Genomic DNA, 21,298 nt, shown 5'->3' with positions numbered 1-21,298 from the left:
TTCTGTGTCCTGGGGAGGAAAGAATGAGACAGTGCAATTTTGTTCAAACAAAGGTTCAGCACAGCAGTGTTTCATTTTTGTTTTCTTCAAGTCATGAGCGTCACAGTATCAGTACAGCAGTGTTTGTTTGTTTTTTGTTCCTGAACAGACTGGAATATTTCAACGGCAAGTATCTTCAGAAGTTCTTACTCCGAGAGTATGACCAGCCAAAATCAAGTATTGTGCTGCTCTACGAAAAGCTAGAGAGGAAACATGCCATTGAGCTAGTAGAAGCAGGGCAGTTAATTCATGAGCCGTCCCATACATCTTTGCTGTAAGTGTTTTCCTAGCCTGGTGTAATGACACAAATAGTACTTCAGAAAGGCTGATGGGAGGTTGATTCCCTGCTTGGGAGTCCTGACTGCAGGTGGGCTGTGTCCCTGCTCGTAACACAGACATTAGCATGTTTGTGGCATTAGGTAAAATATAAATGACTACATATTTTTTTAAATTGTAAAATTTGGTTGATATTTTCTTGTTTAACCATTTGAACCAGATTCAGTCAATCCATGTTTGATTTATCCATACTGTGAGATAGGGCCCTTGAAAGATTAAAGTGCTAGCCAATCCCCTGGCACGTAATGGTTGTATAATAACTTTATATCAGAACCCTTTAAAATCCTAATGGAAATTGTGGTATGATTTGGAGTAGCTGGGTCACCAGATCTGATTAGTTGTCTGCTTGGGGTGTTAACGCAGATAGTTAATCTCGCTTACAGGTGTGGAGGAGGCATAACCTGGAGGCAGGGAATAGGACATGGGCAAGGGACCCTCACACATATCAAATCTTAAAGCAGCATTTTCTGCAGGTCAACCTTTTGCAGCTGCAGCAGCTGCAGAGTGACTAAGCAGCGCAGCTTGTGGGCAGATGATAAGGGGGCCAGGTTGACCATGTTTCCTTGCAGATGCCTCTGCGTCCATTGGACGAGGACTAACCTTCCCTTCCGAGTGGATACTCAGGATCTGTGGGGTTGGGAGTCTGCACCCGCACATAGCCCACCCTGCCTGGAGGGAACAGTTACTTGGAAACCTGGCAGAGTTCCCTGCTCCCTTCGCCCCTCCTTGCTGGCTGCTCTGTGAGAAGAGATGGTGTAGCCCAGACAGATATAAAGAAAATGCTTTTGGTGAACAATCCCATTGCAGTGCCAGAGGAGCTAAGCTCTCAGTCTCTACTCCTGGCAGGGGTAGGTGTGTAACTCCCAGTGAGTTGTGCTGAGGTTGGACCTGAACAATCAACACTTACATGCATTTGGTGGCAAACTTTAAAATAATTGAAAAATTATGGAGAAAATAATGGCAAGTTTGGGCAATTATGTCAGAAATTAAAGTAACATGACTCTGATCCCATCTCCCCCTGACATTTCTGCTCTTTCATGGTTCTTGCTGTTCACCAATCCAATCTCCTTGTATTAGCCTATCTACTCAACAAACAAGCTGCTAATTGTAACTTCAGCTTCATTAAGTGCCTTTGCAATTTATCTCATGCACTACGCACTGATGAAGAACCCAGGTGTTTTCTTTGCAGTGACAGCCACAGGTCTGCCACAATGATCAAAGAATCGGACTCTCTGAATCCAGATGTGCTGGAGAATATACAGAAAATATTGGCAAGGAACCTATACAAAATAAGGAGAACAGTAAGGTTTTTCCACTCAAGCTACAGTACAGTAGTTACATGAATTGTAAAATATTATTAGTATGATTTTCAGCAGCATGCACAGATATTGGGATTATTTAGATGAGCTACTAAAGGTCTCCCTCTATGGAGAGCGAATAGTTGACTAAGCAAAGTGAAGACTAACACCCAGCTTGTTCCTCTGTTTGTCTGTCTGTAATGTGGTAACTTTAGCTCTGTCCATCCTCCCCATACAATTTAAAAATGTTGACACCCTGAAAGAGAGAGAGAGAGAATGGTGGGGGGAAGAGGGATTGCATGTGCATGCAGAGCCCCTGGCAGGGTGGGAGGATGGGGGACTATGGTTTGGGGGCAAGGGAGGTAAAGAGAGGAAAGGGGGAATGAGAGGGCACACAGAGCCCCCGGCATGGGGTAGGAGATTGTGGTATGGGGGAAGGAGGGCATGGGGAACACATAGCCCTTGGCATATGGCAAAGGGGCAATGGAGAGGCACACAGAGCTCCTGTCATAGGGGGAGGGGAAAATGGGGGCCATACAGAACCCCTGGTATGGGGAGGGGGCGATGGAGGGATAAGGTGTTGGGTTTCAGGGAGTCCCTGAAAGAGAAGGGGATGGGAGGGTGGTGAGAGGGGAGTGGAGGGATTCAGGGTGCTCCTGGTGTGTGCAAAGAGTTTGGCCAATAGCAGCAACAGGTGTTTGACCCTATAGTAATAATTAAATGAAAAATGTTTTAAAGCTATTCAACAGTTTTGCCATGAAATGTTTACCCTTGGGTGCATAGGAAATCCTGCTGTTTGCAGAACAATTGCACTATGCTATACTATACTATAGTATACTATACTATCTAAGAACTGTTTATATGGTGGTATGTGGAGCTTTATCTCTTAAACGCAACTAAAGCCTTTGCTTTCTTGGCTTAGGCATGAAATGCCAAATCATTAGGAATGTGGCTAATATGGGTATCTTGGCACAGAGCTACCACCTTTTGTCTTGCTGCTGTGCTAAGAGATGCAACAAGATAAGGCTTTTGGGGAAACATTAAAAAGTGGGCGCAAAGAATCAAGGTCTGGTTTTTGCTACCAGTCTGAAGCTGGAGTATGGCCAGTGTAGCCAACGGAGATACTCCAGGTCTACACCAGGGGAAGTGAGAGCAGAATTTGGCTATAGAAGTTTACACCTGGGAAATTTATTTTTGTGATGTTACATATGGTGCTGACCCAAAGCCCATTAAATGGAAAAACTCCCATTGACTTCAGTGGGAGCTGGATCTATATGATTTATGATTTATGTGAGCAGGTGCCAGCATATAACAGGCATACGCTTCCTGGAGAAAGTGGGACAGCAGAGCAGGCAAAGGAGATCCTGATTCTCAGACACAGGAGCCTTCGAATCCCTATGAACAGAAGTGACTCTGATCACTTTAGAAAGGAGGTATGGAGGGCTGGGAAATCTTTTAATTGTAAAGAGGCATGATGCATGATTCCTTTTCATTCTCTTGTATATTCAGTGGTGAGGAGTCTCATACTAACAGATATACATGTTATCACCAAACTCCAGAAAGTTGTTATTTTAAAGAAAAGAGATTCTGGTACCTTTTAATAAAAGTTTCTATTAACCTTCATCTGAATATTAGTGAGTACAAAAGTCTTGGGTTACCTGAAAAATTCAGATCCCTTGCAAATGAATGAGCAGTAGCACAATTCAGCTAATTGTTATCGTATATTCTATCAGTGTTAGGACAGTTATTTACTTAGCAGTTTTAATGAATTGACACTTGGCTTTTCTGTTATAAGGGCCTGTTTTTCATGCGGGGAGGAGATCTGGTAAGATTTCATAACAAGCTGAAACTTGGGGGCACAAGTTATCATCAATCCAGATGTACTGTAAATATATATATTTTTTTACAACTTTTTCAGAAAGACAGAGCCATTTTTGTAAGGCTTTTATATCACAACTTTGACGTTATTTTTTAAACTAGTTACAGTTTTGAGAAGCCTTCAAGAAATAAAAGCAAATCAAAGGAAATATAGTATACCTAAATCCTAAAAAGCCCACTTTAGGGCCAGATTTACCATTAACATATTCTGAATTAAAAAAGAAACTGACAAACTATTTCACTTTAACTATTAGTTACTGTGCATGATTCAAACAACTGTGACTACTTGATGACATCCGTTACTTACATTGACTTCAAGCAAACGAGCAAGATCAGGACCAAAATATTTAGCTTCCAAAGCCCCAATTCAGCGGTTCATATCTACTGAACAAAGCACTTTAGCATGTGCTCAATGGGAATAAGCACATGCTTAAATGCATTGCAGAATTGCTGTCAAGTGTCCAAGGGCAAACTGTGACTGTTAATGTGTATAAGAATAAAATTATATAACAGAGGAGAAAAGTATGGTAGTTAAATGATTAATGATTATTTAGCTAGTGATTTCCCGGACAGCATAGACCCTCTAAACCCCCATGAGCTTTATTCCCCTCAGATTTCTTTGTTGAAAATCCAGTCACTGAAGAGCCAATCAAAATATCAAGTAATGTACCAAATGCCTCTACTTCTAGTCCTTCATTCACAGAAAGGTGTTTCAGCTGTAGAAGCAAACAACCAAAAAGATTTAATTTGATCATTTACATGCTGATTGATACTTATAATTAAAAATAGATAGAAGACAACATGGCATTTTCTTGTAGAACATTTGGTATAATTAAATTGAAAAAGAGCTAAGTTAAACTAATGCTAATGTTGTGAGCAAGATTATATATTTTAAGTAAGGACATTCAGCGATTAACCCTTTCACACCATCATAGACCTCCTCTGTTGTGTCTGTTAGATATTGCAGTGCACATGATATTAAACTCGGGAAGATTCTTTCCCTAAATAATTCTATTGGGTCTTTAAGATGACAGAACTTTGTTATGCCCTTTAGTAAAGGGAGCAAAAGCCAGAACATTTGTGTTGTATCTGGTGAGTAAGCGATGGGTCGAGTCAGCAAAATGGCTTGTACTGTATTCATGCTCACTTTGCAAACTTGTGAAGGAAGTAGGTACCCCAAGATACAGTCCAGGCACTGATCCTGCAATAGGATTTATGCAGATAGAGTTCATTACTGGACAGGGGACTTAGTTAGCATACTTCAGGGTAGTATACAGCACTGCAACACGTCTCTTTACATTATGTTAATTGTAATATGAAACTGTCTGAAAGTTAACACTGATATTTAGAAAGTTAAAGTTAACAAAGTTATGCTTAAAGTGACTGTCATGTCACCACATTTTGGTGATAACTGCACCATTTTTGGACTCTGTAATTAGAACAAATATAAATACTGAGGCCCTGATCCTAGAAACACACATGGAGTAACTTTACACACGAGAGAAATCCTTTGCAGTCAATGGGACTACTCACCTATGTGTTTGCACAGTCAGGGCCTTTTCTTGGTAATTTTCTGATGTCATTTTTACAGCAAACAGAAATGAAAGAAATGTGATTAATGTCTGAAAATTCTAGGAAGATGTCTCATATGTGTTCTAAAAGAGTCTCAGTGTATTAACTTGGAATGATATGGAGTGACAAATTATAGCATTTGATTGCACACAAATGATTTTTTTGCTGGATTAAATTAAAAATGCATTGATAAAAATAGATTTAAAAAGCCAAATATTTTCAGATTATGTCATTTAGGCTTAGAGTTTTATGTCAAGTTGATACACACAGTCCATATACCTGCAGAAAGGATTCATTATTGAAAACCCTGTAGAACTCTAGCTAGGAACTTTTGAGCACTAAAGTGTAATTAAGGGTCACATACTATGCTTTATGTGGATTCCAGGGAAGAATTTGACCCTCAGGATTTTATCTGAGACAGATATGGACCATTATACCAGAGAAAAGTATGTGTTCTTGTTCCATGCAGTATTCTATTCTGCATTTTACCACAAGGTGGAACTATTACAATTATACTTACTGACCAAATCTGAAAAGAAACCTGAAACAAACTTGTTTTGTATATACCCTCTGACTGATCAGAAGAATTAAGAGGGAAGTAGGAGCAAGGTACAAGGGATCACGCTAACGCATCCAGTGCTGGTGGAATTTGCATGTCGTCTTCCATTTACAGTCTAGTAGAAAAGTGCTGCCTGATGTAGCAGAGAAATCCAATAAGAGAAAATTAACTTTGAATCATATCTCAACTCTTTTAACAACTTAGGGGCCTGAGTCTTCAACCACTTGGCACCTTTTTTCAGGAAAAAATAAAAGGCAGATGCATTTAAAAGTTATTACTCATTAGAGCTAGATAAAAAACAGGTGAATGATTTAATGAAAATTTTCAAAGATGTGTCTATTTCACAGGGTTTGAAATTGATCCATTTTCTGGTTTTTTTCTGATTTTTTTGGTAATATTTTTATGACAACAGTATTTGAAATCATTTTCAAAAATTTTCATTGACCAAAAGCCCAATTTTCAATAACAAAATGTGGATTTTCATAAACAAAAATGTCTGTACAGATTTCATTAAAAATTTCTGGAAACATTTTGGTTAAAGTATCATGAAAATTTTCATGTAAAATGTCAGTAATGTCAACATGTTTTTTGTAAAGGACATTTTTTCCACTGCAAAACGCTTTTCATGCAAAAAGTTTCTACCAGCTCTGCTTTTTAATTCGAGTAGTTCTACAGTAACAATTAATGAGCCGGGCCCCATTGTGCTGGTCACTCTACTTATACATATACATAAGAGTCCCTGCCCTGGAGATCTTACAGTCTAAACAGGCCAGTCAGATGAAGAAAGGAAATTTAATCACCCCATTTTCACAGGTGAAGAATGGAGGCACAGAGAGATTAATGGATTTATCTGAGGTTACATAGGACATCTGTGGCAGAGCTAAAAATTTAACCCAGATTTCCTGAGGGCTAGTTCAGAGGCTTAACCCACAGACCATCCTTCTTCTCAAAAAAGTTCAATTTCAGGTCTTAGTTTCACCCTCTCTCAGGGGAAAGAATCATTGAAGAGCGCTGACCATTCAGGGATAAGGTCTCCTATTACCGTTTGCTGTAGATATGTATCACAATGCACGCTCTATATTACTGTTCATGTTTTGGGTTTCTTTGTACTGCACATGTGGGATATGATCCAACCCAAAATCTCATAGGTGTTGTGGTTTCAGAGCCTTAGTACAATACCTAATTATTATTCAGCACCCAGAAAACACTTGCACCTGTAGCCCTTGAAATTTGTACTAGCTCTTCCCTCTGTTCTTTTGCCAACACACATATAGTCCCCTCTCCCCTTTAAATGGCTCATTTGGAGCTGCTTGTAAGGCATGGCCATAAATTACATATTGCCTTTAGTAATTGTGTCAGAGGGACTGAATGGAGCACGCTCTGAGAGTCCTTGGATATCCTTGGGGATGGCTTTCCAGGGAGCTAGGCCACTGCTGTTCAACCCTGGAAGCCATTGTTACTAAAATAGTCAACAAAACTGCAAACAATGGATTGAGGGCATCAGGTCCCTGGTTAAAGGGAAAAAAGAAAGAAAACAAAACTGAAAACTGGGCTGGGAGGTGGCCAGAAGTGATTTGGCAGCATGGGTTTCTGAACATACAAGCCAAATCATGGCTGCATAAAGGGCTTATTTCCTGTTAAAACAATATCAAAGAATTCTAGCTGCATTGTGCTAATAGAAATTCCTGAGAAGTGCAGATTAGTGCGGAAGCAAAAGGAGAGAGTGCTCATTAGCATGAGCTCGCTACCTAGCAAGCTTTCCACTGGCTACTTGGCATAAAGCCAGGGAATAAATGTATGTGGCCTTGCCAAGTTTCTGCTCAGTCACTTGGCTGGGTCCTCATCACTCCAGATCTGCTGCTTTCAGATCGTATCTGCTAAATTGCTCCCTGAGAGTTCAGACCTCTTTCATCAACATGAAACAAATAAGTGTCGGTAAACATTTCCTCCCAGAAATCTATGCTGGGTATTTAATCTATTTTTAGAAGCATTTCTTTTTGTTTTTCTTGTATTCTCTTGGCAAAATTAAAACAAATGGAAACAGAGTGCATGGGAATCGTGAATGGCTTGTGTCTGAAATATGAGTATCATTTATAGACTTACAGGCTATCTCCATAAAAGTCCTAACCTACTTCCTTTTATAATCACAGAAGGATGACTCCTATTCTGCACATCATGGATCTGACACAAAGCCTAAACTGCGCCGTTCCTTAAGTGGTAAGTGGGAAAACATATGAGTGACCATGCTGATGTTTTCCCCTATGATTCATTAGTTGGGTTGTTGGGATTCACTGGAGCACGGGGGGCAAAATTTTCATTTTTGCACACTCCGATGAAGTGAGCTGTAGCTCACGAAAGCTTATGCTCAAATAAATTGGTTAGTCTCTAAGGTGCCACAAGTACTCCTTTTCTTTTTGCGTATACAGACTAACACGGCTGTTACTCTGAAATCTTTTCCCTGAGGAACTGATTGCACTTAGTAAAGTGGGTGGGCAGCTATTTTACACACACAGATGAGGCTGTCAGTCAATCACCTACCCAATTTGTATGTGCCAGTCTGGGTTTTTCACAGGTAAATTGGGAACATGGCCACTTTTTTGGTCACAGTCTGTAGCATGCACAAGCCGAAATGGGGGCTGTAAATATAGTAAAAATATATAGTAAATATGTAGAGTAAAATAGTCCTAGCATATAGAGAGTGGAAAATAAAATATGCAGCCTTAATGTGTGCACTATCAGCTAAAATACACAGACACCAGATATCTAGCTTTCCACTGTCTCTGAGTTACAGGAGAGGGGTTGAGGATAGAGATGGGGCAACACTATTTCTGATGTCCACAGCTAGGGCAGATATAATAGGGTGGGACACACGTATTCACTCACAGCTAACTGTTCAGGTAGTTCCCACTACTCTTTGTGTTGTCCCCTCCATTATGGGGCAAAAGTCTACAGGCGAGGAGTGAGAACGTGCCCTGCCCCGAGTGAAGAACTGTAGGTGAACAAAAGTTCTGCGAATCTGTAGGAGAATAACATGAAGACTTGGATTTGGAAAGTTACTGGGAACCCAAGTTTCGAATGTGGGCACCAAAATGAGATGCCCAGTCCTTGTGCAGGGATTCTCAGATTAGTACCTAGGCACTTAAATGTCAATGAATGAACATGCTAAGCAAGACAGAAGATGTGTCCTTTTGTGACATTTAAGCAGTGATATGAGGGATGCTGAAGTCACCCATTATTATCATTTTATTCAATTTTCTTCCCTTTTTATCTTCCTCAGCATTGTATGCGCAATGTCCTTTTCATAACCAGAGGCTGGCAGGATATCACCTTGCTATATTCTGTTGCACAGCTTTCCCCCTCATTCATTACTGATGGGTCAATACCCTCATCTATGGAAGTCGGAGACAGTCCAGGGCTATCGTTGTAGGCTCCAAGACTAAGCTCTGCCCTCAAGCCCAGGCCACCAGGTTTTCTGCCTCTGGTGGCGAAACCAATTGCTGGTTCAGTTTCTCCCAACCATTTTGTTTTAAAACCTCTATTTGTAATTGTTTTTGTGCAGTTATGACTTCCTCCTCCTCCTCTTCCACCCCTCCCGGATCAGATAAAGAGCAGCACAGTGACTTCAGCCACCTGGATCTACTGACGCAGCACCTCCCTGTTTGAGTTCTCTGCCCCAACTCAGGCATGGCAGAGTTGTCCTGCAAACAGCTGGCTTAAGTCTAAGTGGTGTTCCCTACACAAGGCAACATATATGGGCTCTTCAGAAGGTGAATTATTCCCTGCCAGTTCCCAGCCAGTTGACCCTCACACTGCCAGGGCATGGGGCTCAGAGCTAGACCAGCATGTCGGGCCCTTACCCTGCTCTGAGGAGCTCCCACTGCAACACTGAAAAGCCCAGTGAGGAGCTTCTGAGCTTTCAGAGGGAGTCTAAAGATGGGGAGGAAGCTATCCAGCCAGTGTAGGTGGTAAGTTCCGCAACAGACCTGGGCTGGAAAGGGGGGAAAATCCTGAAGGATCCAAAATCCTTCTCCTCCCCTCTCCCCAAAACTGAAGCTGGTCCTCAGCTCCCTGGGGAAAGGAGCAGCCCCCTTTGCTCCCACTTGGAGTCAAGGGATTTTCATGATACTCAGGAGTAAGTCCCACAAACCCCAGAGACTCTGGGTCCCAAAACTGAAAACAAGCAAATGTGTCCTTTGCAAGGCAGCGATTATTGTTGTTATTGAACAAGAGGGGTGAAATCAGGGGGACACCCCTTCTCCTTTGCGTTCTCCAGCACAGAAGCTGGGTTTGCTGGGGCTTTTCTCCAGTACAGAAGCTCTCCCAAGGCTCTGTGTCATGCTCACGGCCCCTCCCATATCTGACAAGCCTGTCCTTTCTGTGCAGCCCTGCCTCTGGCTTTGGACAAACCCATGACGTGATTTGTGATGAGCAATGGATTCTAAGCTGGTGGCTACAAGGAAGCCATGTTACACGCATGAATAGTCATTGATCATTCTAAACAGGTATCTTGTGCCTTCAAACTTACAGGTGAGGAGCTATAGGAGGAAACATTAGAGAGTTTAGTAACTGAGATTGCAGAGAAGCCTCAGCCTCATTATCAAAGCTAGCATAGCAATCCATTGGTAGCTGCCAATACCCTGGGTATTCAAGAAGGTACTATCACCTGGTAGAGAGGAAAAATCTGGAGCAGAAGCTTCCAAGGAAACCTAGATAAAATTTCCTCCAAACTAACAATCCTCAGCATTTCAAAAACAAATGGAGTATTTGTGTAAGAGAGTTCACAATTCCTGTACAAGACGCTTCCTTCTGATCTGACCTCTGCCCTACCAGTACCTGGTAGCTCTCACAGCAAGGCACAGGTCACACGCTACACACAGATAAGTACCCTGCCCAGAGATACAGACCTATTCATAACTGGACAGTTGCTGGAAAGGATTTATAGCCACCAGTTCGTCAAAATCAAGAAAAGCTTTTGATATCAATGCAGAGAATTGCTCACGCAGTGGTCAAAACAGACATAGTTCTGGCCGTTATTTGACCATAATGGTAAAGATTTGCAGAGATCCATCATTGCATAAGTAATTTCCTGAGGGGTCATCAGTATCCAGTTATCTCCAATGGCTAGGATTACTGGTGCATCTCAAGGAGGTTTCTCAAAGTGCACCTGCAGAAATTCCTTCTGAGGACACAGAAGTATACACTTGATGCAGTCCAAATTTAGGTGCCATTCTCAGGTTACCTCTGAATTCCACTTTATGGGCAGGTAAGTACAAACAACATGCTGAAAGTGAGCTCAATGTCCACTCTAGATCTTTGTATATTCACTATGAAAACAAGTATACTTGGAAGACAAGTGTTCAAATCTCATGGTACGCATCCTTTTGATTGATTTTGAAACCTCTACCAGGGTATGTCTTAAAGGAAATAAAAGGAAACCCCACAAACATGGCCATATGGGATTGGAGCAGTGGTCCTTCAAGTTCAATATCTTTTTGATGACAGTAACCAGTACGTCAGTAGAATTTGCAAGAACCATGAAGTAGGCAATTAAGGTACTTGCAGAGGAAGTCTCCTCCTACCTCCCAGTAGAGGTTGTCTTATAATTCAGGCATGAATGTTTATATCCCTTCTGAAACCAGGAAGTAACCAGAGGTCAAAGCTTCTCCATGGCAATAGAAATAATGTCCTGGGTAGAGAAGAATCTCCTACCTTTCAGGACAGTTCTCATAAAGGATGCAGAAAAGTGGAAAGTGGAGAGTTTAAGTCCTCCTTCTTGTCCTCCACTGGCCTAGAAGGCATTTTGGACAGCCACGGTCCTCACATTGTACCTGCAGAAAACACCAGACTTCCTGAAGCAGGGACTCCTTCACTCAGACTGTGAACACCTACAGTTAACAACCTGGACAGCGGAAGAGAAGTGTAGTTCAGCATGGATTCTCCATTAACCTCTGATATAGTTTGGTACCCAAACAAAACTCAATCAGGATATTTCATTCGTTGATCTGGTCAAATTTACATTTCTGGTATGAGGGGAAACAGAAAACTCTTTGGGGCACGGATTGCATTTTGTTTATGCAGTACCCAGCCCAATGGGGCCTTGACCTCTACATGCTATTGTAATACAAATATAATAATAATCCCAAAGTTCTGGTGATCTCATTCACATTAGAGTTTCTCCAGGAGGCTTGGCTGGAGTCCTACATCCATGCACCTTAGAAATGTGAGTACTAGCCCGAGTGACATTTTGTAGACAGAAACATTGGATTCTCTATATGAGTATCAGGTGCCAGGTTTAATCAGAGTGACAGATTAGACAAGCCTGTGGCTGGCCTTTCTCATCACCATTACCTCCAAAAGGCAAGTTTTGGAATTAGTTCCCATGTCATTACAAGAAGCACTCTGTCTTCGTCATGAGGAAAAAATTATTCTTAAAGCTTCAGAAATATTTCTGTTCAAGGTAAGTTCCTCTTTCCACAATTCCTGAGAAATAGTTCTCCCATAATACGGTTCTAACCCTTGGAAGGTTGTGCCATAAGTGGGACTTTCTAGAGCTCTGAAGATATATCTCAAGTCTATGGAGTACATATGCCAATTATACTCTGTTCATTTCATTTAATCCAAAATGCCAGAGACTTACAGCCTCAAAGTTGCTGCAGGCACAATGTAAAAATCCTACACAAGTTGGCATGTTAGGCACCTGGGAAATTATTCACAGAAGTCGGTAGAGTCATTGTGGGGAAAATGTATGAGCCTCATCTAAGGAAGATTTGCAAAGTTTTTGTCCCTCTGTAGGGGCATCCTTTGGTAAGAAGGTGCTACTAGATTGGTTCCCACATAATTCCTTAGTTTATAAAACTCATGTTTTATATGGTGGAAAACTTATATTCCTGCCTATTATTTTGCTATAATAATTTATCTCTGCTTATCCTTCCCTTCCCGCCCCCACTCCCCCGCAACCCCATGTGACTCAGTGCTCTCTACTTCCCATTAGTGATGAATGAGGTGAGAAGCTATGCAACAGAATGAGAAATTTCTTATCTGATAATTTTTTTTGTTAGCAGCTTTTCTCCAAATTCAACCCACCCTGGTAGCCTATAAAGACCAGTACAGACACTGACATTTTTCTCTAAAGGGAGACTTATGTTGTCTTAAGGTTAGTGTCATACCTTATATTGATTTGTCTTAGTGCTAATAATTGGTTGCTGCAGTGTTCCTACAGCCGTGGAAAAACTCTTCTAGTGGCCAGAGCTTAGTTCTGGACCCTCCAGCAACATTAGATCACCTCCAGATTCCATAGGTGGGGGCATTAATCCATTAGTAATGAACTCAGAGAGACGTTGCTAACAGAAAGAAAGAAAATATTCAGGTAAGAAACTTGTCATTCTTATGAACTTGGACTTGTCTGCATGTAGATTCTTGTGTGTGGTCCTCTCCACCAGGAATGCTATGAAATTGGGTTCTATGGAATATTTTAAAAACAGTCCTGTGACTTACTGTGTCACCTCTATGACCTAATCTGCCACCTGTACAATGTTAATAATGCATTTATAATGAATACAGGAAATGCCCAGTCTCAAAGGTAGCCTTATCACTGTCAGCCAAGTTAATCGATCCATTACCCTGAAAAAACCCCCAATATGGTAACTAAATTACAGCTCCATTGGGAACACTTTTAGTAACACAAAAACTCGAGGTAAGACTTCCTGGCGATGGCACAGCTAACTGTGTCATTACTGCAGCTTTCTCCCTTCACAAGAATTAAAAAAAAAAAATCCTTATTAGTTATGGTCTTGAATCAGGAAACCATCACTATTCAGCAAAGCACTTAAGCTTGTGTTTGATTTTAAGCACATGCTTAAGTTCTATTGAAATCAATGGAACTTAAATATATGCTTAAAGTTAAGCGGCTACTTAAGTGCTTTCCTGTATTGTTGTTTATTTTTGCAAAGTGCCAACGTGTTCTTTACAAGTTACCAATACCAAGACAGTCCGTGTCTTGATGGGCTTGCAGTTTAGAATGCAAACATAGAAAGACCAGAGGCAGCTGGCTTCGTGCGTTTTCACAATCACACCTGTCGCCCTCAGGGAGCTGAAACCTTCTTTTTCTCACTTTTAAAATGTTTTAATGTTAATGAAGAATCAAAGAAATCTACATTGCTACATAAAGAAGCTCAGGTTTATTGTATCTGGAGGAAGTATAAAAGAAATCCTTAAGGATACAGAGAAGCAGTATCCTTTCATGCTTTGAACCACAATGTAATGTTCAGTTTCTAGGTCTACTACAGATATTGTGTGTGAGATATTGAACACTGTGAGTTTTCACAGTGCTTGGTACACAAGTATTTAGCACAAATGTTTCTGTATAATTCTGTGGAAAATTCTGTGTTTATTGACCGCTTCTTCCAGCGCAATGAGTGTGTGCTGTAGGGAGGGGATGGATCTAGTTTTAGTATACAGAGTATTTCTTGTACAAAATATCTACTGTAAAAATATAAGCAAAATAAGGATATTTCCTTATACCCTTTGCTTCTTTCCTTATCCTACTGTTTCCCTCTCCCATTTCATTTAAAATTTTGAAGCAACTTAGTTTACTAAAACAAGCTGATGATATGGTAGTCATCCACATCGTAACCAGACCTACTAGCACTGTGTTCTGGGATGTTGCAAGAGGGGCTGAAAGGAATGCAGTCAGTTGTGTGACATTTGTGAGTCCATAATGTAGTCATCAAAATGTGCACACATTATATCCTGTAGGCATTTTAACTTGTAGTTTATTTTAGTTATTCAAGCAGCATTGTTGTTCCCCAGAAAAAATGTGGATGTGGCCTAGTGATCAGAGCAGAGAGGTAGGAGCTAGAATTCCTAGGTTCTGTTCCCATCTCTGTCATTGAGTCAAGGAATATTTCCAAAATACCTCTGAACAGCATACTAATCCACAGAGGTCTCCCTACCAACACTACAGAAAGAGGGATTCTAGGTGGACTCCTCCTGAAGGTCGAAACAGCAGACTGGACTTCTACATAGAGTGCTTCCGCCGACGTGCACAGGCTGAAATTGTGGAAAAGCAGCATCACTTGCCCCATAACCTCAGCCATGCGGAACGCAATGCCATCCACAGCCTCAGAAACAACTCTGACATCATAATCAAAAAGGCTGACAAAGGAGGTGCTGTTGTCATCATGAATAGGTCGGAATATGAACAAGAGGCTGCTCGGCAGCTCTCCAACACGAGTTTCTACAAGCCATTACCCTCTGATCCCACTGAGAGTTACCAAAAGCAACTACAGCATTTGCTCAAGAAACTTCCTGAAAAAGCACAAGATCAAATCCGCACAGACACACCCCTGGAACCCCGACCTGGGATATTCTATCTACTACTCAAGATCCATAAACCTGGAAATCCTGGGCGCCCCATCATCTCAGGCATTGGCACCCTGACAGCAGGATTGTCTGGCTATGTAGACTCCCTCCTCAGGCCCTACGCTACCAGCACTCCCAGCTACCTTCGAGACACCACTGACTTCCTGAGGAAACTTCAATCCATCGGTGATCTTCCTGATAACACCATCCTGGCCACTATGGATGTAGAAGCCCTCTACACCAACATTCCACACAAAGATGGACTACAAGCCGTCAAGAACACTATCCCCGATAATGTCACGGCTAACCTGGTGCCTGAACTTTGTGACTTTGTCCTTACCCATAACTACTTCACATTTGGGGACAATGTATACCTTCAGATCAGCGGCACTGCTATGGGTACCCGCATGGCCCCACAGTATGCCAACATTTTTATGGCTGATTTAGAACAACGCTTCCTCAGCTCTCGTCCCCTAAAGCCCCTACTCTACTTGCGCTATATTGATGACATCTTCATCATCTGGACCCATGGAAAAGAAGCCCTTGAGGAATTCCACCATGATTTCAACAATTTCCATCCCACCACCAACCTCAGCCTGGTCCAGTCCACACAAGAGATCCACTTCCTGGACACTACAGTGCTAATAAACAATGGTCACATAAACACCACCCTATACCGGAAACCTACTGACCGCTATTCCTACCTGCATGTCTCCAGCTTTCACCCTGACCACACCACACGATCCATCGTCTACAGCCAAGCTCTGCGATACAACCGCATTTGCTCCAACCCCTCAGACAGAGACAAACACCTACAAGATCTCTGTCAAGCTTTCTTACAACTACAATACCCACCTGCAGAAGTAAAGAAACAGATTGATAGAGCCAGAAGAGTTCCCAGAAGTTACCTACTACAGGACAGGCCTAACAAAGAAAATAACAGAACGCCACTAGCCGTCACCTTCAGCCCCCAACTAAAACCCCTCCAACGCATTATTAAGGATCTACAACCTATCCTAAAGGATGACCCAACACTCTCACAAATCTTGGGAGACAGGCCAGTCCTTGCCTACAGACAGCCCCGCAACCTGAAGCAAATACTCACCAACAACCACATACCACACAACAGAACCACTAACCCAGGAACTTATCCTTGCAACAAAGCCCGTTGCCAATTGTGCCCACATATCTATTCAGGGGACACCATCACAGGGTCTAATAACATCAGCCACACTATCAGAGGCTCGTTCACCTGCACATCCACCAATGTGATATATGCCATCATGTGCCAGCAATGCCCCTCTGCCATGTACATTGGTCAAACTGGACAGTCTCTACGTAAAAGAATAAATGGACACAAATCAGATGTCAAGAATTATAACATTCATAAACCAGTCGGAGAACACTTCAATCTCTCTGGTCACGCAATCACAGACATGAAGGTCGCTATCTTAAAACAAAAAAACTTCAAATCCAGACTCCAGCGAGAAACTGCTGAATTGGAATTCATTTGCAAATTGGATACTATTAATTTAGGCTTAAATAGAGACTGGTAGTGGCTAAGTCATTATGCAAGGTAGCCTATTTCCTCTTGTTTTTTCCTACCCCCCCCCCCCCAGATGTTCTGGTTTAACTTGGATTTAAACTTGGAGAGTGGTCAGTTTTGAAGGGGTTTTACCAGCAGGAGAGTGAGTTTGTGTGTGTATGGGGGTGGGGGGGGATGTGAGAAAACCTGGATTTGTGCAGGAAATAGCCCAACTTGATTGTCATGCACATTGTGTAAAGAGTTGTCACTTTGGATGGGCTATCACCAGCAGGAGAGTGAATTTGTGTGGGGGGGTGGAGGGTGAGAAAACCTGGATTTGTGCTGGAAATGGCCCACCTGATGATCACTTTAGATAAGCTATTACCAGCAGGACAGTGGGGTGGGAGGAGGTATTGGTTCATATTCTCTGTGTATATATAAAGTCTGCTGCAGTTTCCACGATATGCATCTGATGAAGTGAGCTGTAGCTCATGAAAGCTTATGCTCTAATAAATTGGTTAGTCTCCAAGGTGCCACAAGTACTCCTTTTCTTTTTGCGAATACAGACTAACACGGCTGTTACTCTGAAATGAGTCAAGTATATGCACAATAGATCTAGGTCAGGTTCTCAGGACAAATTTTTTGGTGGCCTCAGAGTGCAGCCACCGACTCTTGCTGGTGGCCACTCTCACACTTTTTCCTAAAATACTTAATTAGCTTTGGGAAAAAAGAAATACATATGCACGTTCAAATCATTGTAATTTATTTATTGCTAGCTAGTAAGTCTGCTATGAAAAGTGATATTAACAAACATATAAGTATCACTTTTTGCAGCAGACTTACTCAGCCCTGGCAAGCCTAGGGACAAATTAAGCCCTGGATGGGGATTAAGGGGAGGCAGTGGGGAACTGAAGCCTGAAGCCTCGCGGCCAGAGCCCGAAGCCGCGCAGTCAGGAGATGGGGCCCGGGGACAGAGCCTGACGTCGTGCGGCTGGAGCCTGCTGACCCATCACCTCAGGGCTGAAGCCCAAAGCCTGAGTCCCACCGCCCCTGGGATGTTGTGGAACTCACTGGCTGCCTGCTTCTCCGGTGCTGTGCCCCCGGTGTCTCCAGAAGAGGGCAGCGCCCAACCCCGGCTGGTGGCCCAGCAACCAATACCAAGGTGGTGCATCCAGGAGCATCAGGGAGGGGGAGGGGCCAATACTTTGACCCCTCTCCCCTATCACAGTCCAGGAGACTGTGGACGCAAGAAAAGCACCTGGTGGCCGCATGCAGCCACGGTGGTTATATTGAGAAATGATGTCATGCAATTGCTGACAGAACTGGAAGAGAATGTAATCCATCCAGTCCATTAGTTGTACATCTAAATGCCCACATTAACATGGCTTGTTTTGGAGGTACCGAAAATAAAGTGTTCTTCTGCCATAAGATTTGTACAGAACATCCGTTTCTTTAAAATGTTATTAAAAATTGCTCATTGTCATGAATGACGGGTCTTACAACACTCTGACTAAGTATTCAGTGGTTACCAGTGGGGACTGACAAAAGAATTACAGTATTTGATTCCTGGTTAAATAACATATTTCAAAATTCAAAGCAGCTTTAAGGTTGTATTTTTCCGTCTATCAAAACAGTGCTGCTTGCCTGCTAATTGTTTCTGTAACTAAAAGATAATCATTGTAACTGGATAGTTCAGCCCAGCATACAGGTAATAATTTAAACTAGCTTTAAATATTTCTTCATTACCATTGACTGACAAATGGAAAAAATTCTCAGCAGAGTCTGTTTTTTCCTCCTCTCACAGTAGGGAATCCAGAAAAAGTACCAGGTATGAAATGCAACCGATCAAAGTCTATGACCTTCAGCTCACCTCCACAGCCTGGCAGCACTGAATTGGTTAATGAAGAAGAAGCAGGAAAAAAGGGTCACATGCAGAAATGTAAGAGTACATGTTTCTGGCCGCCTACCTATGGGTCTGACTCTGTTCCTGGCTGTGTAGAAGAAAATCTGTTCACCTTAGTTTAGAAAGGAGTCAGCAATGTGATGCTGTTGTAAATAAGACTATGTGTATAGTGGGCTGTAATAATAGGTATATTACATATAGAGGAAGCAACTGATCTGTGTCAGCTGGATCTCTGTTAGAACATTGATTTCATTGCTGGATGCCACATTTTTTAAGGGACATTAAGAAACTGCAGAGAATTCAGAGGAGAGCAGCAGCAATGAAAGATAAAAGTCAGAGGGAAGCTTAACAGAAATTAGCATGTTTAGTCTGAAAAAGGCAGAGGAAAAATGCTGTAACCGCAAGTACAAAAACTGATATTTAAAAAAAGAAGAGGGATCAGTTATTCTCTGGAGTCCATGGGGACAGAATGAGCAGCAGGGAAGATTTAGATTAAATGTTAAGAAAAACTTTATAACTACAGGGAGAGTTTCATTAGGCAGTTGAACAAGCCGGCAAGGGAGGCAGTGCAATCACTATTAGTGATGAGATGTGGGATTGCACTTCCCACTCATCGGTACTTAATGTTTCAGGAATAAGGAAATCAGTCCTGGAACATTTGAAAACTAGCTGTGTCCTGAAGGTCAGGTGCCATGCCTTACTGGACTAGCAAGTCTCACAAACACCGGACTATTAAGGGGAATCTAACACAACAGGGTTGAAATTGAACAAAGTTATTCTTATTGTTTTTCTAATGTATTTGGGGCAGGGAGGAAGGGGACTTTACGGCATCAAATGTAATATTTCCTGCAGAAAAATCTGGTTATATTTACTTCTGAGTCTTTTTAATATAAAATTTGTTGCAGAGAAATATATACAAAGGAGAGATAGAGAAAGAAGTTTGCTGGACTGAGGTTCTCTTGCCCACACAGCCACTGCACGTCTGCTGAGAACAGGCCCAAAAACCTGCTCCAGGTGAAATAAGAACTAATCTGAGTGTTTGTCCATGCCATGAAGAAAACCTGGACTATTCCCCTGAGAAAAGTCTCCCTCCTCTTCCTTTTTGGTCATGGTAACTGCATGGTAACAGTCTGGGGGTTCCCAGCAATGATTCATAGCACCTGGGAAGCTCCAAATCCTGCATCAGTAACAGGAGAATACCAGAGCACAATCACTTACATAGAGACAAGGTCTAGGCTAGCACTGTTTCTGCTGGAGGAAAGGCAGCAAAGCCTCCCTCAGAAGATTTCCGCTCCTGCTGCTGGTACTCGGGCCTAGGGACAAAGAAAGCCTGAGTGAGGAGGCTCTTCTCAAAAGGTTTTTGGAAGAGAGTAGTCCTCAGAGGCTCTGCTAAAATGTGCTGCTGTCAGGGAAGGAAAGGGGATATCCTCATAGCACAGGCAGAGGTTAAGCGGAGAACTGAAGGGGCAGAGTGTGAAGATAGATGAAGTGGGAAACCTCGATATTTTGGACAATTCTTAGAAACTCCAGCTATGCATCCAAACCTTGGAGTTTTGCTTTGCCAAATCAAACCAGATCTCCAAATATGTTAGGTTCGCCCATCACTAACATCAATCCTTTTCCTTCTCTGCCTATTAATCTGCACAATAGAAGGTATGGGGAGTTTAACAAAACACAAGTAAATAAATAGATCCTTTATGAAAAAAAATTATAAAGAATGTACCAAAGACCTCAGTCCTCTTCTACGTGGCACAATTGGACTTTCACAGTCTTTATCCTCCACGTACAGTATTATTCCACTGGGAAACACTGTACCACTAAACCAGATGCATAATTCATTTTTTAGTTAATCACACCTTACTGATTATAATTATTTTTCAAAGATTTGGGGCCTGTTTCTCATTACACTAAGGCCCTTTCACAGTGATCTGGCAGTGAAAAAGGCTTGAAAGCAGACTAAATAAACTTAATTTACTTCCTTTTTAAGGCTCTTTTTTTACACTGACCAATCCATATAAAATGGCCTTAATGCAAATGAGAAGCTGACACTTTAGCTTTAATTTAATCAGGATCTGCTTTATATTTTATTTTATATATATATTGTGTGTATATATAGCTAGAATATGCAGTCATAGGAGAAAAAGAGTAGGTTAGTGGATTACAGATTGTTGTATGCAGTAATAATGGGCCACTCTACCTTGAATAGTCCCTTATAACATGTGCTCACTACTTATAATATGTGCTAAACAAACTGTTCCACCTTGCATTCTGCTGTCATGCCCTGAAGAAGATCTCTGTGTGGCTTGAAAGCTTGTCTCTCTCACCAACAGAAGTTGGTCCAATAAAGATATGACCTCACCCACCTTGTCTCTCTAATATCCTGGGACTGACATAGCTACAACTACACTGCTTTGTTTATTGACACTAGTAATCATGTACATGTGCATGTGAGATGAGAAGAATCAGAAAGCTAACATTTTGAAGGAGGCATGTTCATTTACAACTGATATCTCTGTTTTGATTAATTAGTGAATGAATTTTAATAAATAGTGAGTTCTGCCTTTTTTTTACCTATAGTTTAATTTTTACATGGTTTATATTACTGTTTACATTTTACATGGTATGTATAATTATATAAAGGTTTACCAAGGTGGGCATTTTGAGGTTTTTTATCTGGAGAGCAGAAATGCAGAGAATTTGGTATTTGAGCTAAAAAATGTTGGAACCGAAGAATGGAAACTTTTGAAACCTCTTGGCTGATTTATTGGTATCTGTAGTGATGACCGTATCATCTTTATGTCTTGTGAGGTACCTAGCACATTTTTGGG

The 21,298-nt window shown here is 41.7% G+C and overlaps 1 protein-coding gene across 1 annotated transcript in view; it reads left to right on the top strand.

Annotated features, from left to right (window-relative positions):
• The window catches only part of LOC311526312 (sodium/hydrogen exchanger 2-like), a gene marked incomplete at its 5' end in the record, with an annotated part of 63,180 nt that extends 42,845 nt beyond the window's left edge, over positions 1 to 20,335 (top strand). The window contains 6 exons of the mRNA XM_084639212.1: positions 149 to 313; positions 1,565 to 1,676; positions 2,972 to 3,106; positions 7,833 to 7,899; positions 18,372 to 18,506; positions 19,376 to 20,335. Of these exons, the coding sequence (XP_084495338.1) occupies positions 149 to 313; positions 1,565 to 1,676; positions 2,972 to 3,106; positions 7,833 to 7,899; positions 18,372 to 18,506; positions 19,376 to 19,377 (616 nt within the window). The 3' untranslated portion in view covers positions 19,378 to 20,335. The remainder of the gene's footprint in view (positions 1 to 148; positions 314 to 1,564; positions 1,677 to 2,971; positions 3,107 to 7,832; positions 7,900 to 18,371; positions 18,507 to 19,375) is intronic.
• Positions 20,336 to 21,298: the final 963 nt, after the last annotated feature.

Source organism: Lepidochelys olivacea (genome assembly GCF_965140295.1).
Source record: "Lepidochelys olivacea isolate rLepOli2 genome assembly, chromosome: 9".
Classification (NCBI taxonomy): Eukaryota; Metazoa; Chordata; order Testudines; family Cheloniidae; genus Lepidochelys; species Lepidochelys olivacea.
Note: the sequence above shows the minus strand (reverse complement) of the source record. Positions and strands in the feature narration are given on the sequence as shown.